General features: G+C 36.7%; 1 protein-coding gene across 4 annotated transcripts in view; it reads right to left on the reverse strand.

The window, feature by feature from the left end:
• LOC115410264 (liprin-alpha-3-like) overlaps positions 1-22091 on the reverse strand; it is a 44583-nt gene that overhangs the window by 21420 nt on the left and 1072 nt on the right. For 2 of the 4 annotated variants that reach the window (XM_030121831.1, XM_030121834.1), the window contains exons 2-16: positions 15817-16611; positions 10597-10698; positions 9991-10155; positions 8831-8905; positions 8664-8723; positions 8317-8445; positions 6574-6666; positions 4961-5013; positions 4229-4322; positions 3853-3987; positions 2367-2450; positions 2132-2263; positions 1983-2045; positions 1152-1231; positions 581-764 (exon numbers count right to left, since the gene is read on the reverse strand). In XM_030121831.1, coding sequence (XP_029977691.1) covers positions 581-764; positions 1152-1231; positions 1983-2045; positions 2132-2263; positions 2367-2450; positions 3853-3987; positions 4229-4322; positions 4961-5013; positions 6574-6666; positions 8317-8445; positions 8664-8723; positions 8831-8905; positions 9991-10155; positions 10597-10698; positions 15817-16152 — 1785 coding nt within the window. In that variant the 5' untranslated portion in view covers positions 16153-16611. The remainder of the gene's footprint in view (positions 1-580; positions 765-1151; positions 1232-1982; positions 2046-2131; positions 2264-2366; positions 2451-3852; positions 3988-4228; positions 4323-4960; positions 5014-6573; positions 6667-8316; positions 8446-8663; positions 8724-8830; positions 8906-9990; positions 10156-10596; positions 10699-15816; positions 16612-22091) is intronic. The other 2 variants (XM_030121832.1, XM_030121833.1) reach the window with 2 other exon arrangements.

Consider the following 22091-nt stretch of genomic DNA (forward strand, 5'->3'; position numbering starts at 1 on the left):
TATAGCTTTAACAATATTGTATTACACAGAATTGGTGTGCCTGAGCAGTTTTGATTTGTCATTACTATTATGATTTATTAATTTATTTTTATTTTATTTTATTTTTATAACATTTAAAGTGGAAATTTTGTACTTCTATTCTGTATTTGTTTACTGTTTATTTATTGGTTTATTTTTGTCTTTCCTGTAATCTGGAAGGGATGTGTGTCTTTGTTATATGTAAAAAAACTAAACTAAACTAAAAAAAACAATTAGCAGAAGGTTTAAAAAAAAAAAAAGATTTAACAATATTACCATTTTAGGCTTATTTTTGTCTTATAGGTTTATTTTTGGTAGAGTGTAACATTGAATTTATAATAAGATATATTTTTTTCAGTGCAGTCATTATATATAAATAATGTATTGAATATTCATCAAGTGTCAGATAATGTGCTACATTGTGAAAGGTATCATTATGTGTAAATTAAATAACCTTTAATGAAATTTGGAAGATTGAGATTTTAGTCACATCACACAGCTCTGCATTCAAGTAAATTATATCTCCATCAACAGGAACATAATCTGTGAGTGAGATCAACACCTTATTACTGTCATCTCTCTGCCCCCACCGGCCGCGGTGCGCCCGCCTGACCACCACCCCACCAGAGGAGCTGCCGTAGCCAGCCGGGAGCGAGCCACCACCCTGGGGGTACCGCAGCTCCGAGGCGCTCCCTGGAAGAGATCTTCGAAAAAGGGTGGAGGGAAGTGAGCTCACGCTGCCCGCCCTACGGTGAGATCCAGAATTCATTTGTTATGCAGTGGTACTTGGAAAAAATCAGCGTCCCCATTTCCTGGGTGAATGTGCATAATGACATCGTTACAGGTTTATCTATAAATACAAACAAATAATTGAATAATTGGTGATTTCTTTTGCCTACCTATGTTCAAAATAAAATCTATCTATCTATCTATCTATCTGCTTGTGCATGAATTAGGATTGTACAGTATATTATTAGAGGGTAAAAAAATTGCTTTAAAACAAACTTTTTATTGGACAGAAAGACTAGTGTACATATAGTATCTCTGGGGAGACATTGCATTTATTTGAGCATTCACAGTATGTAGGACATACTGCATGAATAAATTCCCCTTAAAGCTCCACGGTGGCTAACCTGGAATAAGAAGAGCCAGGTCTGCCTCTCAGCTGATCCAGCTCCAGTTGGATTCGCTCCAGCTCAGCGAGGAGCTGTTCCTGAAGTACAGAAAAGAAAGGCTGTAATCCCCACAACAAAATAACCTCCATTTTTTAATCTTGTGTGTGTAGGGAAAAGCACAATATATGAATAGAATAGAATAGAATAGAACAAAATAGAATAGAATAGAATAGAATAGAATAGAATAGAATAGAATAGAATAGAATAGAATAGAACAAAACAGAACAGAACAGAGTAGAATAGAACACAACAGAATAGAACAAAATAGAATAGAATAGAATAGAATAGAACACAACAGAATAGAACAAAATAGAATAGAATAGAACAGAACAGAATAGAACAAAATAGAATAGAATAGAACAGAACAAAATAGAATAGAATAGAACAGAACAGATTAGAACAGAACAGAATAGAACAAAATAGAATAGAATAGAATAGAACAGAACAGAATAGAACAAAATAGAATAGAATAGAACAGAACAGATTAGAACAGAACAGAATAGAATAGAATAGAATAGAATAGAATAGAATAGAATAGAATAGAATACAATAGAATAGAATAGAATACAATAGAATAGAGGATATTATATTCAACCACATCACAAAAGTGAAAGGCATTAATATATTTAATTAAGTCAGATTTTTTTTTGCTTTAGTATATTTGTAAGTGTATTGCATGTATAGTAGGTGCGAACGAACATAAGACTTATTTAAGACTGATTTAAATTCAAGCAAAATCTTCATATAGAACAAAAAATAAAATAATGACATAGTTGAAAACAGAAATACCTTATTAGCTAGAAGGTCATCTTGGATTTTCTTCATGTTTGACAGTTCCTCTGACAGAGCATTCTACCAGAGCAAGATAATAAATATATGTTTTTATCTGTTCATCAACTTTATTAACATAACATATTGTTCCAGCGATTAGTCCGTACCTTCTCCTCGAGTGCAGCCATCCTCTCTTTAAGGTGGAGCTGCAGTCTCTCATTAGATTCAGATAGAAGCTTGTCCACCGTATCTGAGAGGCGTTTGTTATGTTCGTCATTCATCTTCTCCCTCTGTCTCGCCTAAAATGGATAAAAGGTCATGGAGAGGCTCAGTGTAAAAAAGAGCAGAAATAATGATTTGATTTTTCTGTGAATGAGAAGTAAATTTCATAAGTTATTCTACCCTTTGTAGCTCCTGGTTTTTCTCCTCCAACTGGGCTTCCATTTGCCGTAGTCGCTCCTCAAAGTTTCCATGTCGCTCCTCTGCCTGGATTTAAGAAACCAGAAGAGTATTTATAAAAAGACTGCATATAAAGTGAAAGTTCAGCCTCATTCTGAGTTTTGATATCAGTCAAGAGTATATGAACCATATGACCATATAATAAATTCTTGCTAAAAGCTATATTTAGAATATTTTCATCATTTTTTCTCGCTGCCATACAATGTTTTTCCACCAGGATGAAGCCTTGAACTACTCTTTAACCTACCACAGTTCTTTGGTAAAATGGCAGTAGTTTTATGAGGCTAAATCACTGCAGTGGAGTGGTTGTATAGAACAGCATCAGTCTGAACTCTCAATGAAGGGGTTTCTCAGAATCTGACTGAAAGATGAACGGGACACTTCTAATTATAGGTGAACCCTGATTTTTTAACTCTGCTTCATTGTTCAATTCAGAGATGTTTTCACCTTCAAATATTTTCCAATTTTCCCATATAGTCACAGAAAAAATATTCAGACCATCAAAAGTCATCAAAAACAATGGATATGCAATCAAGTACTAACTCCTGTGTGTATCATGTGACTAAAACAGACAGAAAAGAAAACATGGAATGCATAAAAGCACTGTTTTTAGACGTGCAATGCCATAGTTATTGATGTAAGAACTGAAGTGATTTTGGTTATTATCAAGAAAAGATGGAAAATGTCTAGATATCAGCTCTGAAATTAAAGTCTTACGACCTTTTTTTTGTTGTTATCATTATATTTGTCCAAACAAATGTACCTTAAATTGTACCAGGCATTAAAATGAACAAGAAATTGAAGAAAACAAGGGGTGGTCTAATATTTTTTTCGGAGACTGTACATTGTATTTCATTATGGTCATTTGATTCTGTTTACAGCCCAAAAAACAGCTTACAATATCTCGTTAAGGGAGGTACAGTATCTGGTTAAGGCAGGTTCAGTATCTCGTTAAGGCAGGTACAGTATCTCAGTATCTCGTTAAGGCAGGTACAGTATCTTGTTAAGGCAGGTACAGTATCTCCTTAAAGCAGGTACAGCATCTCTTTAAGGGAGGTACAGTATCTCCTTAAGGCAGGTACAGTATCTCAGTAACTTGTTAAGGCAGGTACAGTATCTCAGTATCTCGTTAAGGCAGGTACAGTATCTTGTTAAGGCAGGTACAGAATCTCCTTAAAGCAGGTACAGTATCTCGTTAAGGGAGGTACAGTATCTCCTTAAGGCAGGTACAGTATCTCAGTATCTCGTTAAGGCAGGTACAGTATGTCGTTAAGGCAGGTACAGTATCTCAGTATCTCGTCAAGGCAGGTACAGTATCTCAGTATCTCGTTAAGGCAGGTACAGTATCTCAGTATCTCGTTAAGGCCGGTACAGTATCTCAGTATCTCGTTAAGGCAGGTACAGTATCTCGTTGCCTTAGTGTACGTACCTTGTTAAGGGCTGCAACTCTTTGGGCGAGCTGGGCTTCGATCTCCGGCAGCGTCTCTGCCCTCTGGAGGGTCTGCTGGAGTTTCTGCTTGGCTTCATCCAAACGTTCCTGTAGCTGTCTATTCTTTTCTTCACTCTGGGTTCACAGGCAAAAACACATTTGTACAAAAACTGTGAATCAAGAACCACACATGAGAAGTCACAACTCTCAGACAAAATGTGCACCCACTGCAGCTGCTCCAATGAATGACACATTTTGCACTAGATACAGTTTTAGTTTGGAAACAGAATCATTTACTCAAGTAGAGCAAGAGGCTTTATTGTGGCAGTATCTGGGAGGTGGATTTAGTTTTGGGTTTTTTTAGGTCAAACTCTACCTGTCTGTGCAGTGACTCCTTACTGGCCAGCTCATTTTCCAGCTTGTCTTTGATATCATGGAGAGAAGTCGCCTCCCTCTGGGCGCTGAGGTACCTGCAACCATCAAACACAAAATCAGTGCTCTACTTTTTGGTCAAAATAAGGCCCTTACATAATATAAAGGATTAACTGGAATGTTTATCTTGTGATCTTATGACTAATACAGGAGATGATTGATGTACAGTGTGCGTTTGATTAGTAAGGGCGGACATCTGCTTTTGAACACACATTCTTAATCTGTTAACCTCTTCACTGTTTAACTCCACCACTCCACTGGACCACTGGACCTGGGTATGGACCCCCCATACATGCTGGGCCCCATGAATTTGTCATGTTTAAATCCCCTTATCGGGGCCCCAGCACATCACTAATGATCCACACAGAAGAAAAGTTAGGCTGAAGAACAACCTAAACTGCATCCTTAACCTTAAGCCCTAACTCTAGCTTAGGGTCAGACTTCCATGACAAGACTAGATGTTAAACATTTAATGTGTGTAATTCCATTATGTAAAACCACTTTTGACTGCATAATGAACTGTCAGGACACCTTTACAGCACATTGCCAGCCAACAGGTGAAACATATGGCCCCTCTGTTTTGTGAATCCAGGCTTATGTATGACATTCAGGACGAACAAAGGTGTGATTCTTCAACAAATCACAAAAAAGATGCTTGAATGAAATAGCACGTTACCTGCGTTCTAGTGTTGTGATCCTTTCCTCCATGTCCTCTCTTTGGCAAAGGGCCTGAGGGAGACAAACATATATCAGAGAACATAATGGAGTGCACATTTTTATGAAATGCATGAGATGTCAATTCTAATCATACTGCGAAGTTTAATTTAGTTTAGTTCAGTGGTTCCCAACCTTTTTTGGCTCATGACCCCATTTTTACATCACAAATTTCTGGCGACCCCAGACATTCAAAATGGAGACATTTTTTTGCTAAAATTAATTTGTTTTTCATCATGTAATAGTTTGCTTTACTATGTTGCAAATAAACAGTAATTTTAGATGACATTTAGTCTATATAATGTATATTATTATGGACGGGATTGAGGATATGTACAGTCAGTCCATCTTATATTTACAAGGCTGCAAATTAATACCGAACAAACAATAATTCAAACTATGAATTATGAAAGAGCTGCAGCATCTGAAACTGACCTCAATGAACATTTGAAAGATAAACAGTACCACAGTGCTTCAGTTTCCGCTTCAGAGTTTGTCATGTCTGTTATGTGTTGTGATTGGCTCTGTCAACTCACCATATATTTTTTATTAGTAAGTAGGTTTTTTTTTTTTTAAACCAATTACTAGAAATTTCAGGCGACCCCATTTGAATTCTAGGCGACCCCACGTGGGTTCCTGACCCCAAGGTTGACAAAACATTGGTTTAGTTTGATTATTTAGGAGGACCATGTGCAATACACACTGATGTAACCCTTTCATGCATAGACCACTCCAGTGGACAGTTATTCTCCAGCCATTTTCTTGTATATTCATGGGTTTTGATGTTTTAGTTCCATATCAGCCAACACAGTGAACACTTATGCACCATCCCATACACTGACATTCAGACCATTACTGTAACTTTGCTGTTCTTGATAAACCTGATCTGCACTAACATGTTTAAGTGTAAATCAGTTGTTATTTGTTAGACAAGAAGTTTTTTTGTTGCATATCATCTCCATGAAGTGAGTAACTACTAGCATTAGAATATGTTAAAATGTGAGAAGATATCAGATTAACAGCATTAAAAAAATTTTATTTCATTGTTTTCAGACCACTTTCTGATATTGGGTTTTAAACATATGTTTTACTTCAAAAAATAAATGTATGGATATTTTTGTAACTCCATCGGAAAAAAAACTCTATCACACTGTTTTTTCATGCCTAAGGAGGAATAAAAACACTGAAGAAAAAAATCTTGACTAAGGTTCTCACAATTCATGCATGAAAGGGTTAAAGAAAGTGATAAAATGCATTATATCCAATTTAGCCAAAAGGCTAGCTTCAATACTACAATCCTTGATGGGAATTTTGCCATAAAACTATGGAATACATGAGTAAAATTTGATGCAGTGAGTATTTGAGATATTTAAATCTTATTTTACATCATGTTAAATGTCTATAAGCTTAAACATCCTTCAAAATATTTAATTTCTTAAGTTTTAGGATTCTACACAACAGGAAATCTACACATTAGTACGTTAATGTCCTTTATGTTCCAATATACACTTGGAGCAATAGGAGTATTTGAAGCCCAGAATACTGGCCAGGAAAGGACAGATTGGCCCAACAGACCTCTTTCACTTCCCTTTGGAGCTTCTGATTGGCCTCCTCCGACTTCGTCACCTCCCTCCTGGCGGCCGCAAGCTGTTCCTCTATTTCCCCAACCTGATGTGACACCACAAATGGATAACACAGACAACACAGACTGAACCTATGTGAGTCAATGTTAACTGCTATAGCCCCAATAGACGTGAAAGAATGACTGATAATAAATGTCGGTCGGTCTAGTCAATGTAAAACCACCCATCATGAGTAAAAAATGCTGACTTCATTCTCTAGTATCCATTTGCCTGTGAACATGAGTAAAGAAAGAACATGTTTGCCACTTTACCTTTATTCCCTTTAGTTTTCTATGTATGATGTTTTTGTATTTGACAACTTAGGGTCATATTCAGTTATTGTCTTTTTCATTTTTAATATAAATACCTTATTTCACTCTCCTACGTATGTCTGGATTGAAACTGAAATGGCGTTTTCTTGTGCTCAATACAGTATAAATATATATGGTTTTCCAATGCAGCTGCAATAGTCTAACTGGCCACAAGAGGGAAGAGGGAGACCAGAAGAAGTATTGTATAGTACATTGGATTTACTGTTGGAAAAGGCTTGGCTCTAAAACGTATTATCATTCTTAATGTTTTCCATTTGAATTTCATTGGAAAACACAAAAACAGAGTGTACAGTTTATTTATGCTCATACAATTTTAATACTGGTATCCTTAATCCTTAGGTACAAGTACATTTGTAGCTTAACATGTGACCATTGTAAGATACCTGAATGTTTTTGTCATGTTTTTATTTTGTCATTCACTTTGGCTTTTGGTTTCAGTTTAGGTTTAAGTAAAGCACATACGGAGGTTAGTTTAGCATTATTTTCAGCTCTAGTTTCAATAATTCTATTTAGCTTTTTGGATATGATGAGGAAAGCCTTGATTTATCAAAGAACGCATGATCACAAACATGATTTACAAAATGAAGGTTTATTAATACCCCAAAACTGTTCAAATACATTTAATTAAAAATGATATTCTTTATACATTTTATTAACCCTCAAAGAACTAAACAACCGACGGTAACAAAAGCATCTACTGAACTAACATCACTTAAGACTTCTGAACCACTAACAATATCTTTTTTTTTTAGCTTTTCAGTGGCATTAGATATGACCCATTAGGATGTTCAGAGGTTTCATCGTGAACATGGAAATACTGTCATCATCTGCAAAATTGTTTCAGCAGTAAAACTCATGTAGTTAGATAAATGACAGGAGTTGAAGATGCTTGTTTTTACCTAATAATGATATATTTTGCTGAAAAAGTCACTTTTGCTTTAGTTTTCTGTTTTAATATAACAACCCTTTAATGTACTTTTAGGAGCTTTTAAAAACATCTACATGGTCAGTAAATTAAATATAGGAAAATACCTTCTTTTCGCAATGCAGAGAATAGCATATAATGAATAGGGATATATAGCTACAGAAAAGTTAAATGCAGAGAAAAATTAAGTTGGAAATCAGCACAGAGATAGCTCTAGATTCTTTATGAAGTGCTACAGCAGCATCCACAGGGAAATTTGAAAGATAAAATAAAAAAATATATATATTTAAGAGCAGTTGTATTTTGCATTGCACTGCTCATTGGAGTTTTTATTTCCATGTTAGTGAATGGAATTACCTTTTTGCTGCTAGTTTCATCTCTACCGATCAACTATTCACACCCTGTTTTCGACACAACAAACGTATGGAGACAGACTCACCTGTCGACACATGAGGGCCAACCTCTCCCGAAGCTGGGAGAGTTCAGCTCTCTGCCGCTCTATCTCTCCTTCTCTCTGTCTTTCCAGCTCTCCATCCTCCAGGCTGGAAGAGGGACCATTGGGTAGTCGCTAAAATGGTGACAATACAGGAAAAAAAAAAAAAAAGAGAGTGATAAAGAAAAAAAATAACCAGTTAGAATCAAGTGAGGTTGAAAATAATAAGGTATAAATTAAAAACCACAATGACACACCATGATACCCATATACATCTACTTTCTACTGACTTTCTGGACGCTAACACATACACAAAAACAACTGGAACCAACGTGCATAAAACCCTCCCTTACATCTTTCCCGCCGTCCACCCCTTGTTGACGTCTTTTAATTTGGTCTTTTAAAGAGATTACCTAGAGAGGGGGACACAAAATGAATAAACAGATATTACAAATTAATCATTCATCACACACCAGTTAGAGCCGCTACAACAAATAAAATGACCCAAACAGGACTTTACCTCTTGAGAAGACGCTGCAAGTTGATCCTCTAACATGGACACCCTCTCAAGGGCCACACGGAGCCTCTCTCGGACCTGCAGGTTGGGGTATAAAGTAGTAATAAGGAGGAAAACTCATTTTTATCAACCATTCTCAAATTAAGATTCAAGCTAGATTTGTATTCCTGAGATGAATTTGCCCTTTTACTCTCCTAGAGCAGGGGTGTCAAACTCATGTCAGTTCAGGGGCCACATTCAGCCTAATCTGATCTAAAGTGGGCCAGACCAGTAGAATAATATAAATAATAGGATAAGACCTTATGAATAATGTCGAGTCCAAAGTTTTCTCTGTGTTTTTTAGTGAAAAAAGTAAGATTCTGTAATGAAAATGTTTACATCTACAACTGTACTTGAACATAACATGAACAAATATGAACACCCAGAAAATTCTTAAGAAAAATAAGTGCAATTTTTACAATATTATGTCTTAGTTTATCATTTATACATGTGCATGTCAACTTACAGATCATAATCGATCTACAAATACACAAAACATTCAATAACAGGCAAAAATTCCACATATTTCTATAAGACGTTTAAAGTTGTTCATATTTGTTCAGGTTATTCACTTTTTTTGTAAAAGGCTAGTCTGTAAATTAAACTTACTTTTTTGTATAATTTAACTGTTTGTTTTTTGTTTTGTTTTTTTTACAGTAAAACAAAGAGAAAAATTTGCAGTTTTCATTATTTATAGGTTATTATGATAATATTTTACAAGTCTGACCCACTTTAGATTGAATTGACCTAAAATGATTTTGACATCCTTGACTGTTAATATCTTCAGTGTAATTTTTGCATTTCACAAATTCATCCCACGGGCCAGATTGGACCCTTTGTCGGGCCAGTTTTGGCCCCCGGGCCGCATGTTTGACACCTGTGCCCTAGAATAACTACATCCTTTTGACTTTCCTCGTAAATTTGCTAGAAAGAGAAAGTTTTGAGGTAAAAAAAAAAATATTTATGTGGTGTATAAAGGGCCAAAATACTTATATCACAACTGAGGTTCTTCCCAAAAGGTACATGCTGCGTTATGTCGATTGATCCTGCAGAATTTCAGGAGTGATGATCCTAATGAGATAAGTAGGATGTTCTGGCTTTGAGAGGTAAACAGTTTGACCCACCTTCTCATCCAGAGCCTTGTGGTGCTCAAACAGAGATTTGAGGGCCTTTAGGACTTCCACCTCACTGGAGACCCCGGCTGGGGACTGGGCCTGCCTTTTCACTACTGTCATTCTCAGACTGCGCTCATGACGAGACACCAGACACTCCAGGTGCTCCAGCAACAACTGAAGGAGTGAGTGGGTTGTAGGGGAAGGAAGACGCAGATGTGACGGGGGAACAGTGGAAGAGGATTTCGAAGGATGGGACACAGAGGATGAAAGTGAATGAAAATAAGAGATGGGAGAATGTTGAGAGAGTCGGATTGGGGATGGGAGAGAGGAAGCTTAGAGGAGACGCAGAGGAGTGAAGGATTTTAAGAGTGACAATGAGATGAAATTGGGTGGTAAGAAGCGGCCCGGTAGCAGAAAAGGGACAAGGAGTGAGTGGGAGAGATAAGGAATGCAGATACGGACAAAAAGGGAGTCACGAAGACAAAAAGGAAGAGAAGGAGGAAAAAAAAACAGGCAAATGAAACAGTGTCACACCCACACAACCACAGTGGGTGAGGAAGATAACACAGAGGCTGTTACAGTGCTAATAAGCAAAATGGCCGCTAAACATCTTACACGTGTGTTGTTTCTCTCCGCCTTCAGCTCAGCAATCTCCTCCTCCCTCTCCAAAAGCTGCTCCCGGCAAACGTTCAGCTCTTTAGTCAACACAGCAAACTCCTGTGGAACACACAAGCTGCTGTGAGGGCCAAACAAAACAAACTGTTTAAATGTATGGTTTAAATAGCTTAAATGGTCTTCATGCAGACACTCACGCATTAATGGTATTTTTTTTTTTTTAAAGGAAAAATAATTATTCAGGCCAGATTCAGGCCATCTACTGGCTCTGAAAAATAAACAGAAGTGCCTGCAGCATACACACACATGTAGACATATTAAGCACACATAATGTAACGCTGAATACGCTTAAAAGTGAAGCCCTCTAGAAACATACTTATTCAAACACCTGAGACCAGAAATGTAGGAAGATGAACATGATGTAAACCCACATAATAATCATGTAAATCACTGACACACTTTCCTCCATCACTCTGTCTTGCTCATCCTTCTATGTGAACTCGCATCCATGGATAGATTACATCACACTGTTACACAATGGCTCTGCACTGGAATGCACAAGAGAGACCCCAAAAAACATTGCATCGATACGTCATTTACAACGCCACAACGGAATACATTTGCAACTCCTGCACCGTGTTGAAATCAAGTGCATGACATGGCAGCGTTTTGCACAAAAGTAGTCGAATCCATGGTCATTGATTTCTTTATGCCTCCATAAAACACATCCAAGGCCGTACGGCTTAGAGGCAGTTGCTCTTTATGAGAACGACAATGATGCGCAGATGTTTACAGGCAGAATTACTTGCTTTCTGATTGTGAAAAAGTCAAAAGTAGACACACGAATTAGGCCTTTCGTGTGTGAGGAAGGGATACAAAAAGAGCAAGATAGAGATCTATACAGATGGTGACACAGTGGGTCCATTGGCTCTTGGCCTTGTGGGATTGTTTCTTGTTTGGATAGGGGTCAGCTTCACAGTTAGCTTCCCTTGTCCCCTTGTCGTTTTGTTTCTACTTCATCTTGCTCTGTCTCTATAAACTGTGGCCTCCACTTATTTAAACATCAATCATTATCTCCTATTTATGACGTGAATGAAAGATTTGTTTCACTAACAGAAAATGCAAATGATGTGCTTGCCTTGAATTGCTAGAGGTATTAAATTTTACTGATTGTCTATAGAATATTGTGAACACTTATAATGTTTAAAGTAATTTATTAATACATCTGTTTGCATTATCACATACTAAAAAAGTGAATTTTATTGTGCGTAATTAGTGAGATCTCTTGATTAAATAATTTAACTTCAATTTCATAGACTATACTATACACAGTTTAGCTTCTCATAAAAATGGTTTGAAAAAACAGACTAGTTTAATGATAGATAGATAGATAGATAGATAGATAGATAGATAGATAGATAGATAGATAGATAGATAGATAGATAGATAGATAGATAGATAGATAGATAGATAGATAGATAGATAGATAGATAGATAGATAGATAGATAGATAGATAGATAGATAGATAGATAGTAGGGCTGTGTATCGGCAAGAATCTGGAGATATGATACAAATCACAATACTAGGATCGCGATACGATATATCATGATACTGTTAAAAGGCAATTTTTGTTTGTTTCTTTTTTTAAAAATGATTATTTCCTTGAAGAATTGAATTACACCACAAATATGCACAAATACTAACCATATTTTTATTTGATCACAACAGGATCTAATGTTATATCACAAATTTTTCCTGTTAAAACCTAAATTATTTTTTACAGACACTACAGGGTAAGATCCTGCTCAAATGTTCATATTCTATTAGTTTATAACTAACTTCATAACATTATGTTTGTGCAATCCCAACAAAGGAACTACCATCTGCCTCTCAGACAGTAAAAAGTGCTTTTAGGATGCTTCAAATAACCATTATTTAATAAAACAGTGTTAAATAATAAGAAATTGGATAAAGACTATAAAGAAAAAACAAAAATAAACCTCTGCCATATCTGCATTTGAATAAATACCTAAAAACATCGATACAGTACATTTTAATATCCATACAGTATTTTGAAATGAAATACTGCGATATATTGCAGAACTGATATTTTCTAACAGCACTAATAGATAGATAGATAGATAGATAGATAGATAGATAGATAGATAGATAGATACATAGATAGATAGATAGATAGATAGATACTTTATTGATACCGAGGGAAATTCAAGTATTCAGCAGCTTTACATACAGCACAAGAAGACAAAAAACACAAACAGACCAGAACACAACACAACAGTGGGTTAGTAACCAGGCTGACATTAAGGTTCGTATATATACTCTAAAAGACACATGCGAAAGAAATACTCTAAAAGAGCTTCTGTACAGTACTGTAAATAAGGACTTCTGATTGTATTTAGAATGAGTGAGATCATGGGAGTTGTTTTTTTCTATCTAAGGAGATCCTAGGCTTTATAGACATGGTCCTGTAAACATTTTAATAACATTACATTTAATGATATTCACCTTATGCCATTTCATTGTAATAAAAAATAAATAAAGTAGCACTAAATGTTAACATTAGCAAAATGAATATGCTGTATATGACAACATGAAAGTATGTGTTTCTGTGAATTTTATCATTACACTGCTCTACAATTTCTTAGAAACAATCTGCTTCAGACATTAAATGTGCTAAATCTTACATACTTTAACAAGATGAATCAGAAAACAAATACAAAAGTGGTGGTTAGCTCATGTTTTCAATATATATGATCTTTTGTTATTACACATATATGTTGGTTAATGTACATTTATAGAATGGATTTATAAATGTTCCACTAGAAAGAGCCTGAAAAGTGAATGTATTGTAATGTGCAAACACTGTTTTGAGGTAGATCTGGTAGCTCTGAGACAAACATTCCTTTTGAATTAAACCCATTCTCTCATTTCTCAGAATTTCACTTTTTGATCCAAGACTGTATCTTAGAAACTACAACCAATGAGCACTTTTGACATAATCTTTTCTTTATTAGTGACTCAAATTTGGTAAAGTTTGACTACTTTTATTGTGGAAGCATTTTACTTGTAAACCAGTGTTACTGGAAGCTTTGGATGCAATGCACTGTACGTACATAAGACGACAACAAATATAACATAACCCTTATTGTTTTAGATAATGTTTTAATGCAGAAATATTATATATTGTCACTTAAAGGTTTGGTGTGTAAGATTTAAGGGGATTTATTATATATTGTCACTTAAAGGTTTGGTGTGTAAGATTTAAGGGGATTTAGAGGTTCTAATCACATAAACAGAATGTAAGTGCCTCAAAATGGACTTGCACTCTTTTTTCTTTCTAGCTTTCTTTTTTTTTTTGTACTTTATAGCAACTAGCCTCTATAGTTAAGGTATCTAATTTCTGGTAAACAAGAATGAAAAAAACAAACACAGGCTATAAAAGGCCTCTGTAGGGCAGACTGAATTAAAGGCATATCACTGAACATTAAATAATAAGCCTCACTGTAAATTGTAGTTTATAGTGTTGTTTTGTAGTTTTTACTGAATGTGTCAATCATTTATTTTATCATTTATTGATTTACATTATATAGGCATTTACGATACTCCACGTTCCACTATCCATAAATTTTAACTTAAAAAAGGTGGAGACAATGTTGTTCAGAGATAATGAAAACACATCAGTTTGTTGACTGTTGAATGTTTACCGCTCAAAGTGCACTCAGAGTTTGTATTGCCCTGCTCACTGCCATGACCTCTGTTACAATTCAGTAATGAAATAAGTCATTGTATCCAACAAGCGTGCATTGTTCTAATAAATATAAATCACCGAGCACATCCAGAATGAAGTGAATGGGCCTTTTTCTTTTTAACAAATACTATGGATAAAAGATAAAACATCAGATGAACTCCCATATACACTTGAAAAGACTATGTTCCAGCCAACTAAGCATAAATACACTACAGCTACACATTTACATCCTCAGTACTGAGTGAAAACAACAGCCACTCCTTCCAACTTTAATTGTTATTAATTAGCAATATGTTGCAGTAAACTAAAGAGGTTTTCCTAGAAAATCAACTTTTCATTTAAGTTGCGCTAAAGCCATTAACAAATAATACCTTCCAGCCTCGTTAATCATCCTCTGTAACAATGTGGTCAACAAACACAATAAAACCTGATACAATATGGGGAAAATTGCGGATGCGACTTAGGCCAAAAAGCCAGAGGAGCATACAAATACACAAACCCAGTGCATTAGTAAGAACAACATTAGTGAAGAAAACTCTGAAGACGCAGAGCAGGAAGTATTTAACATCCACTCTAGCTGCGTCTCTGCATGAACTGTCACTGCAAAGGCTTACTGTCTCATAAGCTCACTTCACAATGGCACACACAAAAACACACACATACATAACTAGACTCTGATAGCACAGGGGATAAACAATGTTCACTCACAAGGGGAAGTGTTCCTTAGTATACTCGCACACATACTTTCACATATGAATTAGTCAAATTCCAAAGCAGTGATGCAAATCTGCAGATCGTTAGACTCATAGCATAATAGAAGTCATTCGCCATATGGACAAAAGTATTGGGACAAATTGAATTCAGGTGTTTCTCTTCCAACAGAGGTCTGGGATATAAAACAGTAATGACAAATGTCATAATGTAGTTTTATATTGTGATAAATATCGTTGTATTGCATAGTTCTGTTTAAATTGTTATCTTTGCTTCCAAAATGCTTCAGAGATGTTTATTACCTAATTTCTCTCAAAATTATTTATTTATTTATTTTTATCCATGACTATGATTCTAAATGTTCCACCTCTAAATATCTAAAGTATTTTTAATGTTCTGACAACGATTAACCATCTATTTTCTTCAAATTTCAATTTACGAAGAAAAATCTCCCATTAAACTTAAAAAGGAAATACTGATGTTTATAAACTATATGGACAAAAATATTGGGACACATCATGGCTACAGCTTGTAAGATGCCCTGTTCATATTGATTTGACATATTAACATCAATATTAATAATCAATATCATACTTATCATAATATTACACCATATTATGAAGAAAGACACAACTGAATTCAATGTGTCCCAATACTTTTGTCCATATAGTGTATGACTTAGGCAATTATGCTATGAGGCTAACGATATGTAAATAAGCAGCCACACACACTGCTGTACCTGTGGCAGAGCGATAGATAGCTGCCTCTGAAGAGACTCCTTCTCGTGGCCGAGCTCTCGCAGGCGGAGCTGAGCCGTGCCCAGACTCTCCTGCGTCTCCCTCAGGTTCTCCAGCAGCCTCTCCCTCTCTGTCAGCATGTTGACCATGAGCGACTCCAGGTTTCCCGTGCTGCCTCCTTCATCTCCTCCGCCTCTGGGTTCCCTCCCACTGAAGCCTCCGCCTCCCATCGCACCTCCAGGGCCTCCGACTCCCGCCCCAGCAGGAGAGGTAGGGCCTCCACCCGATCCACTTCGCCCATCCTCAGAAATGGTGGGCATCACCTCGCACATCATCATGAGACTGTGGCGTGTGTGTCAAGTTACAAAGAAAATTAAATAGGGGATTGTGCGTGCAAAATATCGTGCCTTGGATTTTAAGAGATTTATGATAAAAGTTTAAAGTACAAAATATAAATCTTTACATATTCAGTTTTCCAAAAATATCATTCCTTTGGTCAAGTCCACATATCTTATCTTTATTGCCTTTGTATTTTTTTTTTTTGTTTTACTCTCTCACACTCACTCCTGTCCCTCTTTAAAGAAGTCCAACCTGCATAATAAGTGATCAGTATACCTATGTGTTCCTATGTTACATAAGAGCAAGAATCATCTACAGAGAAGCTGGTCTGTGGGTGGCTAGGATTGGCAAAGGGTGAGGAAGGGAAGGGGTTATGGGGAAAGAGGGGATAAAGGAGGGCTGATGCTACTAAATTGTGTCCACGCAGGCAGAGCTCCTCACAGTGCCAAGGGTACGAGCTGAAAAAGAGAAAACACACTGCATTAGACTCCTTTTATACATCTCTGTGCATGAGAAAGCTACAGTATAAACATGAACTGCACATTTGAGACAACAACACACCCCAGAAATATGACAGTACTACCAGCTGATGGCTTGCAATTAGCATTGTGACATAACTAAGAAAATATTGACTTGGAACATAATAATGTGATGACAGCTCCAATAAAATTACATGATCAAGGTGAAACTCTGCTTATAAATCACCTGGAAATATGCAGACACTCAAGTTACAATGAATGATGTTTGCGCTGATTTGAAAAGGATTCAACTTGACAATCTAGAGACCAAACTATCACCGTTTTAGTCTGAAAAACTGAATTTCTCTTATAAAAAATGGACGGTGATCTTAAATGCACAGCGAGTAATTTGTGCTGTCGGGTATCTCCCAATCAAAACAATAACAAAAGATGTGTAATACTGAGGCATCATGGGAGTTGGTATTAACATTACTCCTGGAAATCTAGTGTGACTTCATTGTAGTTTTATTCACATAACATTTACTGTTATACATGCCATTTGATTCTAAGTAAAGTTTAGGAATATGATGCCACTGATGTGCAAACAAATAAAACATGCTGTTCCATAGAATAAAATGACAGATTTCTCTGAATTTGAGCATTGTTGGAAGCATTTTATCTAACGTAAGTACACAAGTTAACAAAATCTATAACCCAAGTCTTGTTTTTAGACATTATAAATACAGGGATATGACAGTAACGACTATATTCATGATTTATGTGCATTCCAGGCAGGACACTTAGGTCATATGTAACCATTTATAGATAATGACACACAGTGATTTCTGTTCATGTGATGCTGTGAAACATATACATAAGTATGACATAGGCCAGGGGTGTCAAACTCATTTTGTTTCAGGGGCCATATTTAGCCCAATTTGATCTCAAGCGGGCCAGACCAGGAAAATAATGACTTAATAACTTATAAATAATGACAAATCCAAGTTTTTCTTTTTGTTTTAGTACAAAAAAAAAACCCAATTAAATTATGAAAATATTTACATTTTAGAAAAAAGATGTGAATAACCTGAAAAAAACAGAAATTTCATTTGAAAAATGAGTGCAATTTTAACAATATTATGCCTCGACTTATTATTTATACATGTATATTACACACAATGTTACATAAATATTTGGTAACAGGCAGAATATTGTTAAAATTGTGGAGTTTGGAACTAAAATTTGAACAATTTCTACAATATTACATCTCTTACTAACACAACTACAGATCACAGTGGATCCATAAATGCACAAAACATTTAGTAACAGGCAGAATATTGTTCAAATTGCATATTTCAGGTTGTTCATCTTTGTTTTTATCTATGTATTTATTTGCATTGTATTGTGAAAGAATAGTTTTGTAAATGTAAATATTTTCACAGTGTAATGTTATTATTTTCACATACATTTTTTCCACATAATTTTTCCCAAAGAAATTTTGTAGTTTTCATTATTTATGGGTTATTGTGTTGTTATCTTTACTGTAGATCACATTGGTCTGTATGTGGAACCTGAATCAAAATGATTTGGACAACCTTGACTGTTCAGGTTAATTTTTTCACTTTCATCCCGTGGGCCGGAATGGAACCTTTGGCGGGCCAGATTTGGCCCCTGGGCCACATGTTTGACACCTGTGACATAGGCAGTCGCTGAGATCACAAAACTCTCCCCATTGCAGAGCCTGAGATTCACAAGTTTAAATGAAAAAAATAAAGTATGCAAGCCACTACACATGGTTTTATTGCTTAATTCAGGGGGAGGTTGGAGAGATGGAGGAGATGAGTGTAGGCCAATGAGTAGGGTGGTGTGTACGGTGCAGTGTAGGCTGGATGAATGAACACAGCCTCGGTTAGAACGCTTGTTTATTGTGGTAGGACAGACTTCAACGATTGCACAAAAAGGGGCTTGTAGCTCTTACATCTATGCCTTCTGAACTACCACAAAGCTCAATTGTTCTTCTTTCATAGCAACTAAGAAGCAAATTCTAATTCAAAAATGGAGTCTCAGACTTTTAGCCTTCTGTTAATCAGTTTTACTGTTGTAAAATCGTTGGCATAGGGTATTTTAAATTACCTTTTTTTACTGGAAAAAGCCTCTGTCTCACCCTCTAAACAGTGTGCCAAAATGGTATAGATTCAGGCAATCAACGTTATTATAGTACCTCGTGTCTCTCTCTTCCCTCCCATATTCTTCACTGTCTAGTCTACAGTACTCTAGGGCTTGCACTGGCCTTTATACTTTTAAGTGGTTTGGACTGATTTAGTGCCCCATCCAGGCTTCTTTGCGTCAGTGAGACTGGGCAGCACAATGAAGAAGTTCTTTGTCCAACCAAAATCATCCGTTTTGTGAATCAAACACACTTACAGCAGCATAACCTGGCCTCAGCACCATTGAAACAGTCCCTCCAGTAGTCTTATTATTATATGGATGTCCACGAGCAAAGACTGAGACTGCTCGCTGGTAATTGGAGGTCTGATTCAGCTCTGAATTAGCTCCTCATGCTGGTGAGCTGGCTACAGCACTTGGCATCCTTACTGTATCCCACTAAAAAAATGGGGGAAAAAAAATAGCTTACTTCCTTTGCCGGCTCCTGTGATGGATAAACACTGGTGCAAGACAGATTTAGCACAGGGAGCATTAGGAAATCAGACTTAAATAATTGTTTTTAAATTCTGAGCCACAAGAAGCCTAAAATTAAGTCAGAGCCAGCTTCAGACAGCAGAAGACACCTCTGACTGAACATAGCTAAAGGTATGGGTTTTACCTGGTTTACTGAAATAAAGCATGGAATGACTTTCTGTGCTGTTTTTATCTATAAAAATTCTGCAAACAATAAATATACAGCCAAACCTCTCAACATGACCTGTTATTGAAGGATCCACTACTTTTTGTCTTTTTTTTCAATAGACAGGAGATGCAGATGTGGACACAAAAAACCAAGACTTTAGTACCAGAGACTGAAGTTTACGTCTTGACTCCTGATGGTTTTTAGACTTAGTCAACAAAAGCACTTAGGTTAGAGTTAGGAGGAGAGTTTGGTTTGGTTTAGATATTGCCAAACACATATTTATCAGGTCTTTGTGAAGCTGAACTACATGATGTCTTTCTGTAACCTTAACAAAGTGCTACACCAAACTGTAGCAAATATGAATAGAATATCTGATAAACACAGTTGAAAAACTCCAAAAATTAAAAACACATTACATTGTTTATAAAGATGTACTAATAAAATGATAATTTGCCTACAGTGATATATGTTTTTCTTTTTAGTTTTGGGTTATTATACATTTTTCTTCATCTTTTGAGTTTCTTTTATTTACGCTCTTTAAGTGTATTGTGTTTCTTAATTTAAAAATGAAATTAACTTAATTTCTTAAAGAATACCTTGATGTTGTACAAAGTTTTTATCATTAATATGCCACCTTACATTATGTATTTATCTCTATATTTCTGTTTTTGTGACCACAAGGCCTCCTCAAGGCTGGTGTTGTCATGATAACACTTTGACCATATATCTCAAAGCTCCGTATGTACCTGTAATTTGCACAAATGTACAATAGCAACATTTTATTCCAAATATCTATTTTACCTAAACACGTGTGTTCTTTGGTGGCTTTAGTCAAGAACTGTATCAGCATTTAGATAATATTTATTTTAAATAACACTAAAAAAGTTAATCATGGACTGTGGCTTGATTTGGCAAAATAGCCTACAGTTGCAGAAGAAAACACTTTAACATGAAAACACTGCTGTGAGTGAATTTCTCTCTTAAAAATACTAATTTTCCCACAGTATGCCCACAAATTATATTTGCTCAAATAATTTTTCACATTTGCACTAATACAGCGTCTGATATCTACCATAGCTATCACTCAAACCATGTAAAATGACCATGTTAAATACGGATGGTGAAAATTAAGTGTCCATCCCTTGAAGCAGCAGCAGTAGTTCTTTATCAGTACAGCAGGAGTACCAGAGAACGGGTAATGTATGTAATAACTCCAGGCTATTGTATATATTGTAAAAATACCACTCAGTGCACAGCTCACAGCAGACCTCGCTGTATTTCTACTGTGTCATATGATGAGTGTGTGCTGAAAAACAGTCATTGCTGGAGCCCTATTTCCATACAGCCGATGTAAGTAAGTGTGCAGCATGCAGTTTTGACTGAAGCGTCAGCTGTGAGGTCACTGGGCCTGAGGACTTGTGTGTTTATAGTTTGCTTTGGAGGAGAGAGAGAGAGAGAGAGAGAGAAAGACAACTGAAAAAAGGACAACGCTGTATGTCCGATGCGCTTAGATCACACTTCAGACAGGAATGCCTTAGATAGTAGTCATCATGTCATTACATGTACAGCATTATGTGCATTGCTCATACCTTTTTTTTGGGGAAAAAAGAGCACAAGAGCTAGCTGAAAGACAACATTGCCTCAAAAACAACCTGGTGATAATGTGTGTGTGTGTGCGTGTGTGTGTGTGTGTGTAGAATTGTACAGATAAGAAGTGGTGTAATGTATGAGCTCATGTCAGTGTCCATCAAGTATGCATTTGTTGTGTCTGTGTGTGCACATGTGGGTGTTTTCAAATTATGATAACCCACACCATCACCATCATCATCATCACCATCATCATCATCATCCACATTCACAGTGAATCCTGCCTGGTAGCCGCCTACTCTGGAGTGGACAGACTGGCTTTACAGTTATCTGGTTGCAACATGACCAATTAGGACAAGGCCCCCAATTAGACTGAGGATCAGGTTACTAAAATATTCCCTGTCTACAAAAATGGGCAAACAAACATATCATATACTGAGTGTCTGTGTGTATGTGTGTGTGTGTGTGTGTGTGTGTGTGTGTGTGTGTGTGTGTGTGTGTGCGTGTGTGTGTGTGAGGAAGAGAGAGGAAGAGAGGGAACAGCAAATACAGCCCCCCTCCACCAGACACTGGGGCGGGGAGAGGGGCTTGCAGGCTCCCACAGCCGCCGACAATGAAAACTAAAGAAAAGAAGGTCTTGGCCGATCGGTTTTGCATTCAGTGAATTCTAAATCAGCCAAAGGGTGCATGCGTGTTGGATGCATTCTTGGCATTTCAATAAAGGGAGAGCATATAGCGACTAATGATGAACGCGTCTCCCTCCACCACCACCTCCTCCTCCTCTCTTAATACCATAAAACGGTAGCCCCCGGGCAAGAAACGCATCATTGGAATCGATAAGTGATTGTCGGCAGCTGGGTAGAGGGAATGGAAGCACCGGGAACCGAACTCACGCGCTTTTATTTCCACTGGTGTCCACATTGCACAGTGGGCTAATGTGGAAATGACGAGGCTCTCCAGATGACAGGTCGACTAGTCTGTGGTTACCTCCATTTGTGGATGTATGGAGGAAAAGGCCATCCATGATGATAGACGCGCGCGCACA

This window comes from Sphaeramia orbicularis, chromosome 19 (genome assembly GCF_902148855.1).
Source record: "Sphaeramia orbicularis chromosome 19, fSphaOr1.1, whole genome shotgun sequence".
Classification (NCBI taxonomy): Eukaryota; Metazoa; Chordata; class Actinopteri; order Kurtiformes; family Apogonidae; genus Sphaeramia; species Sphaeramia orbicularis.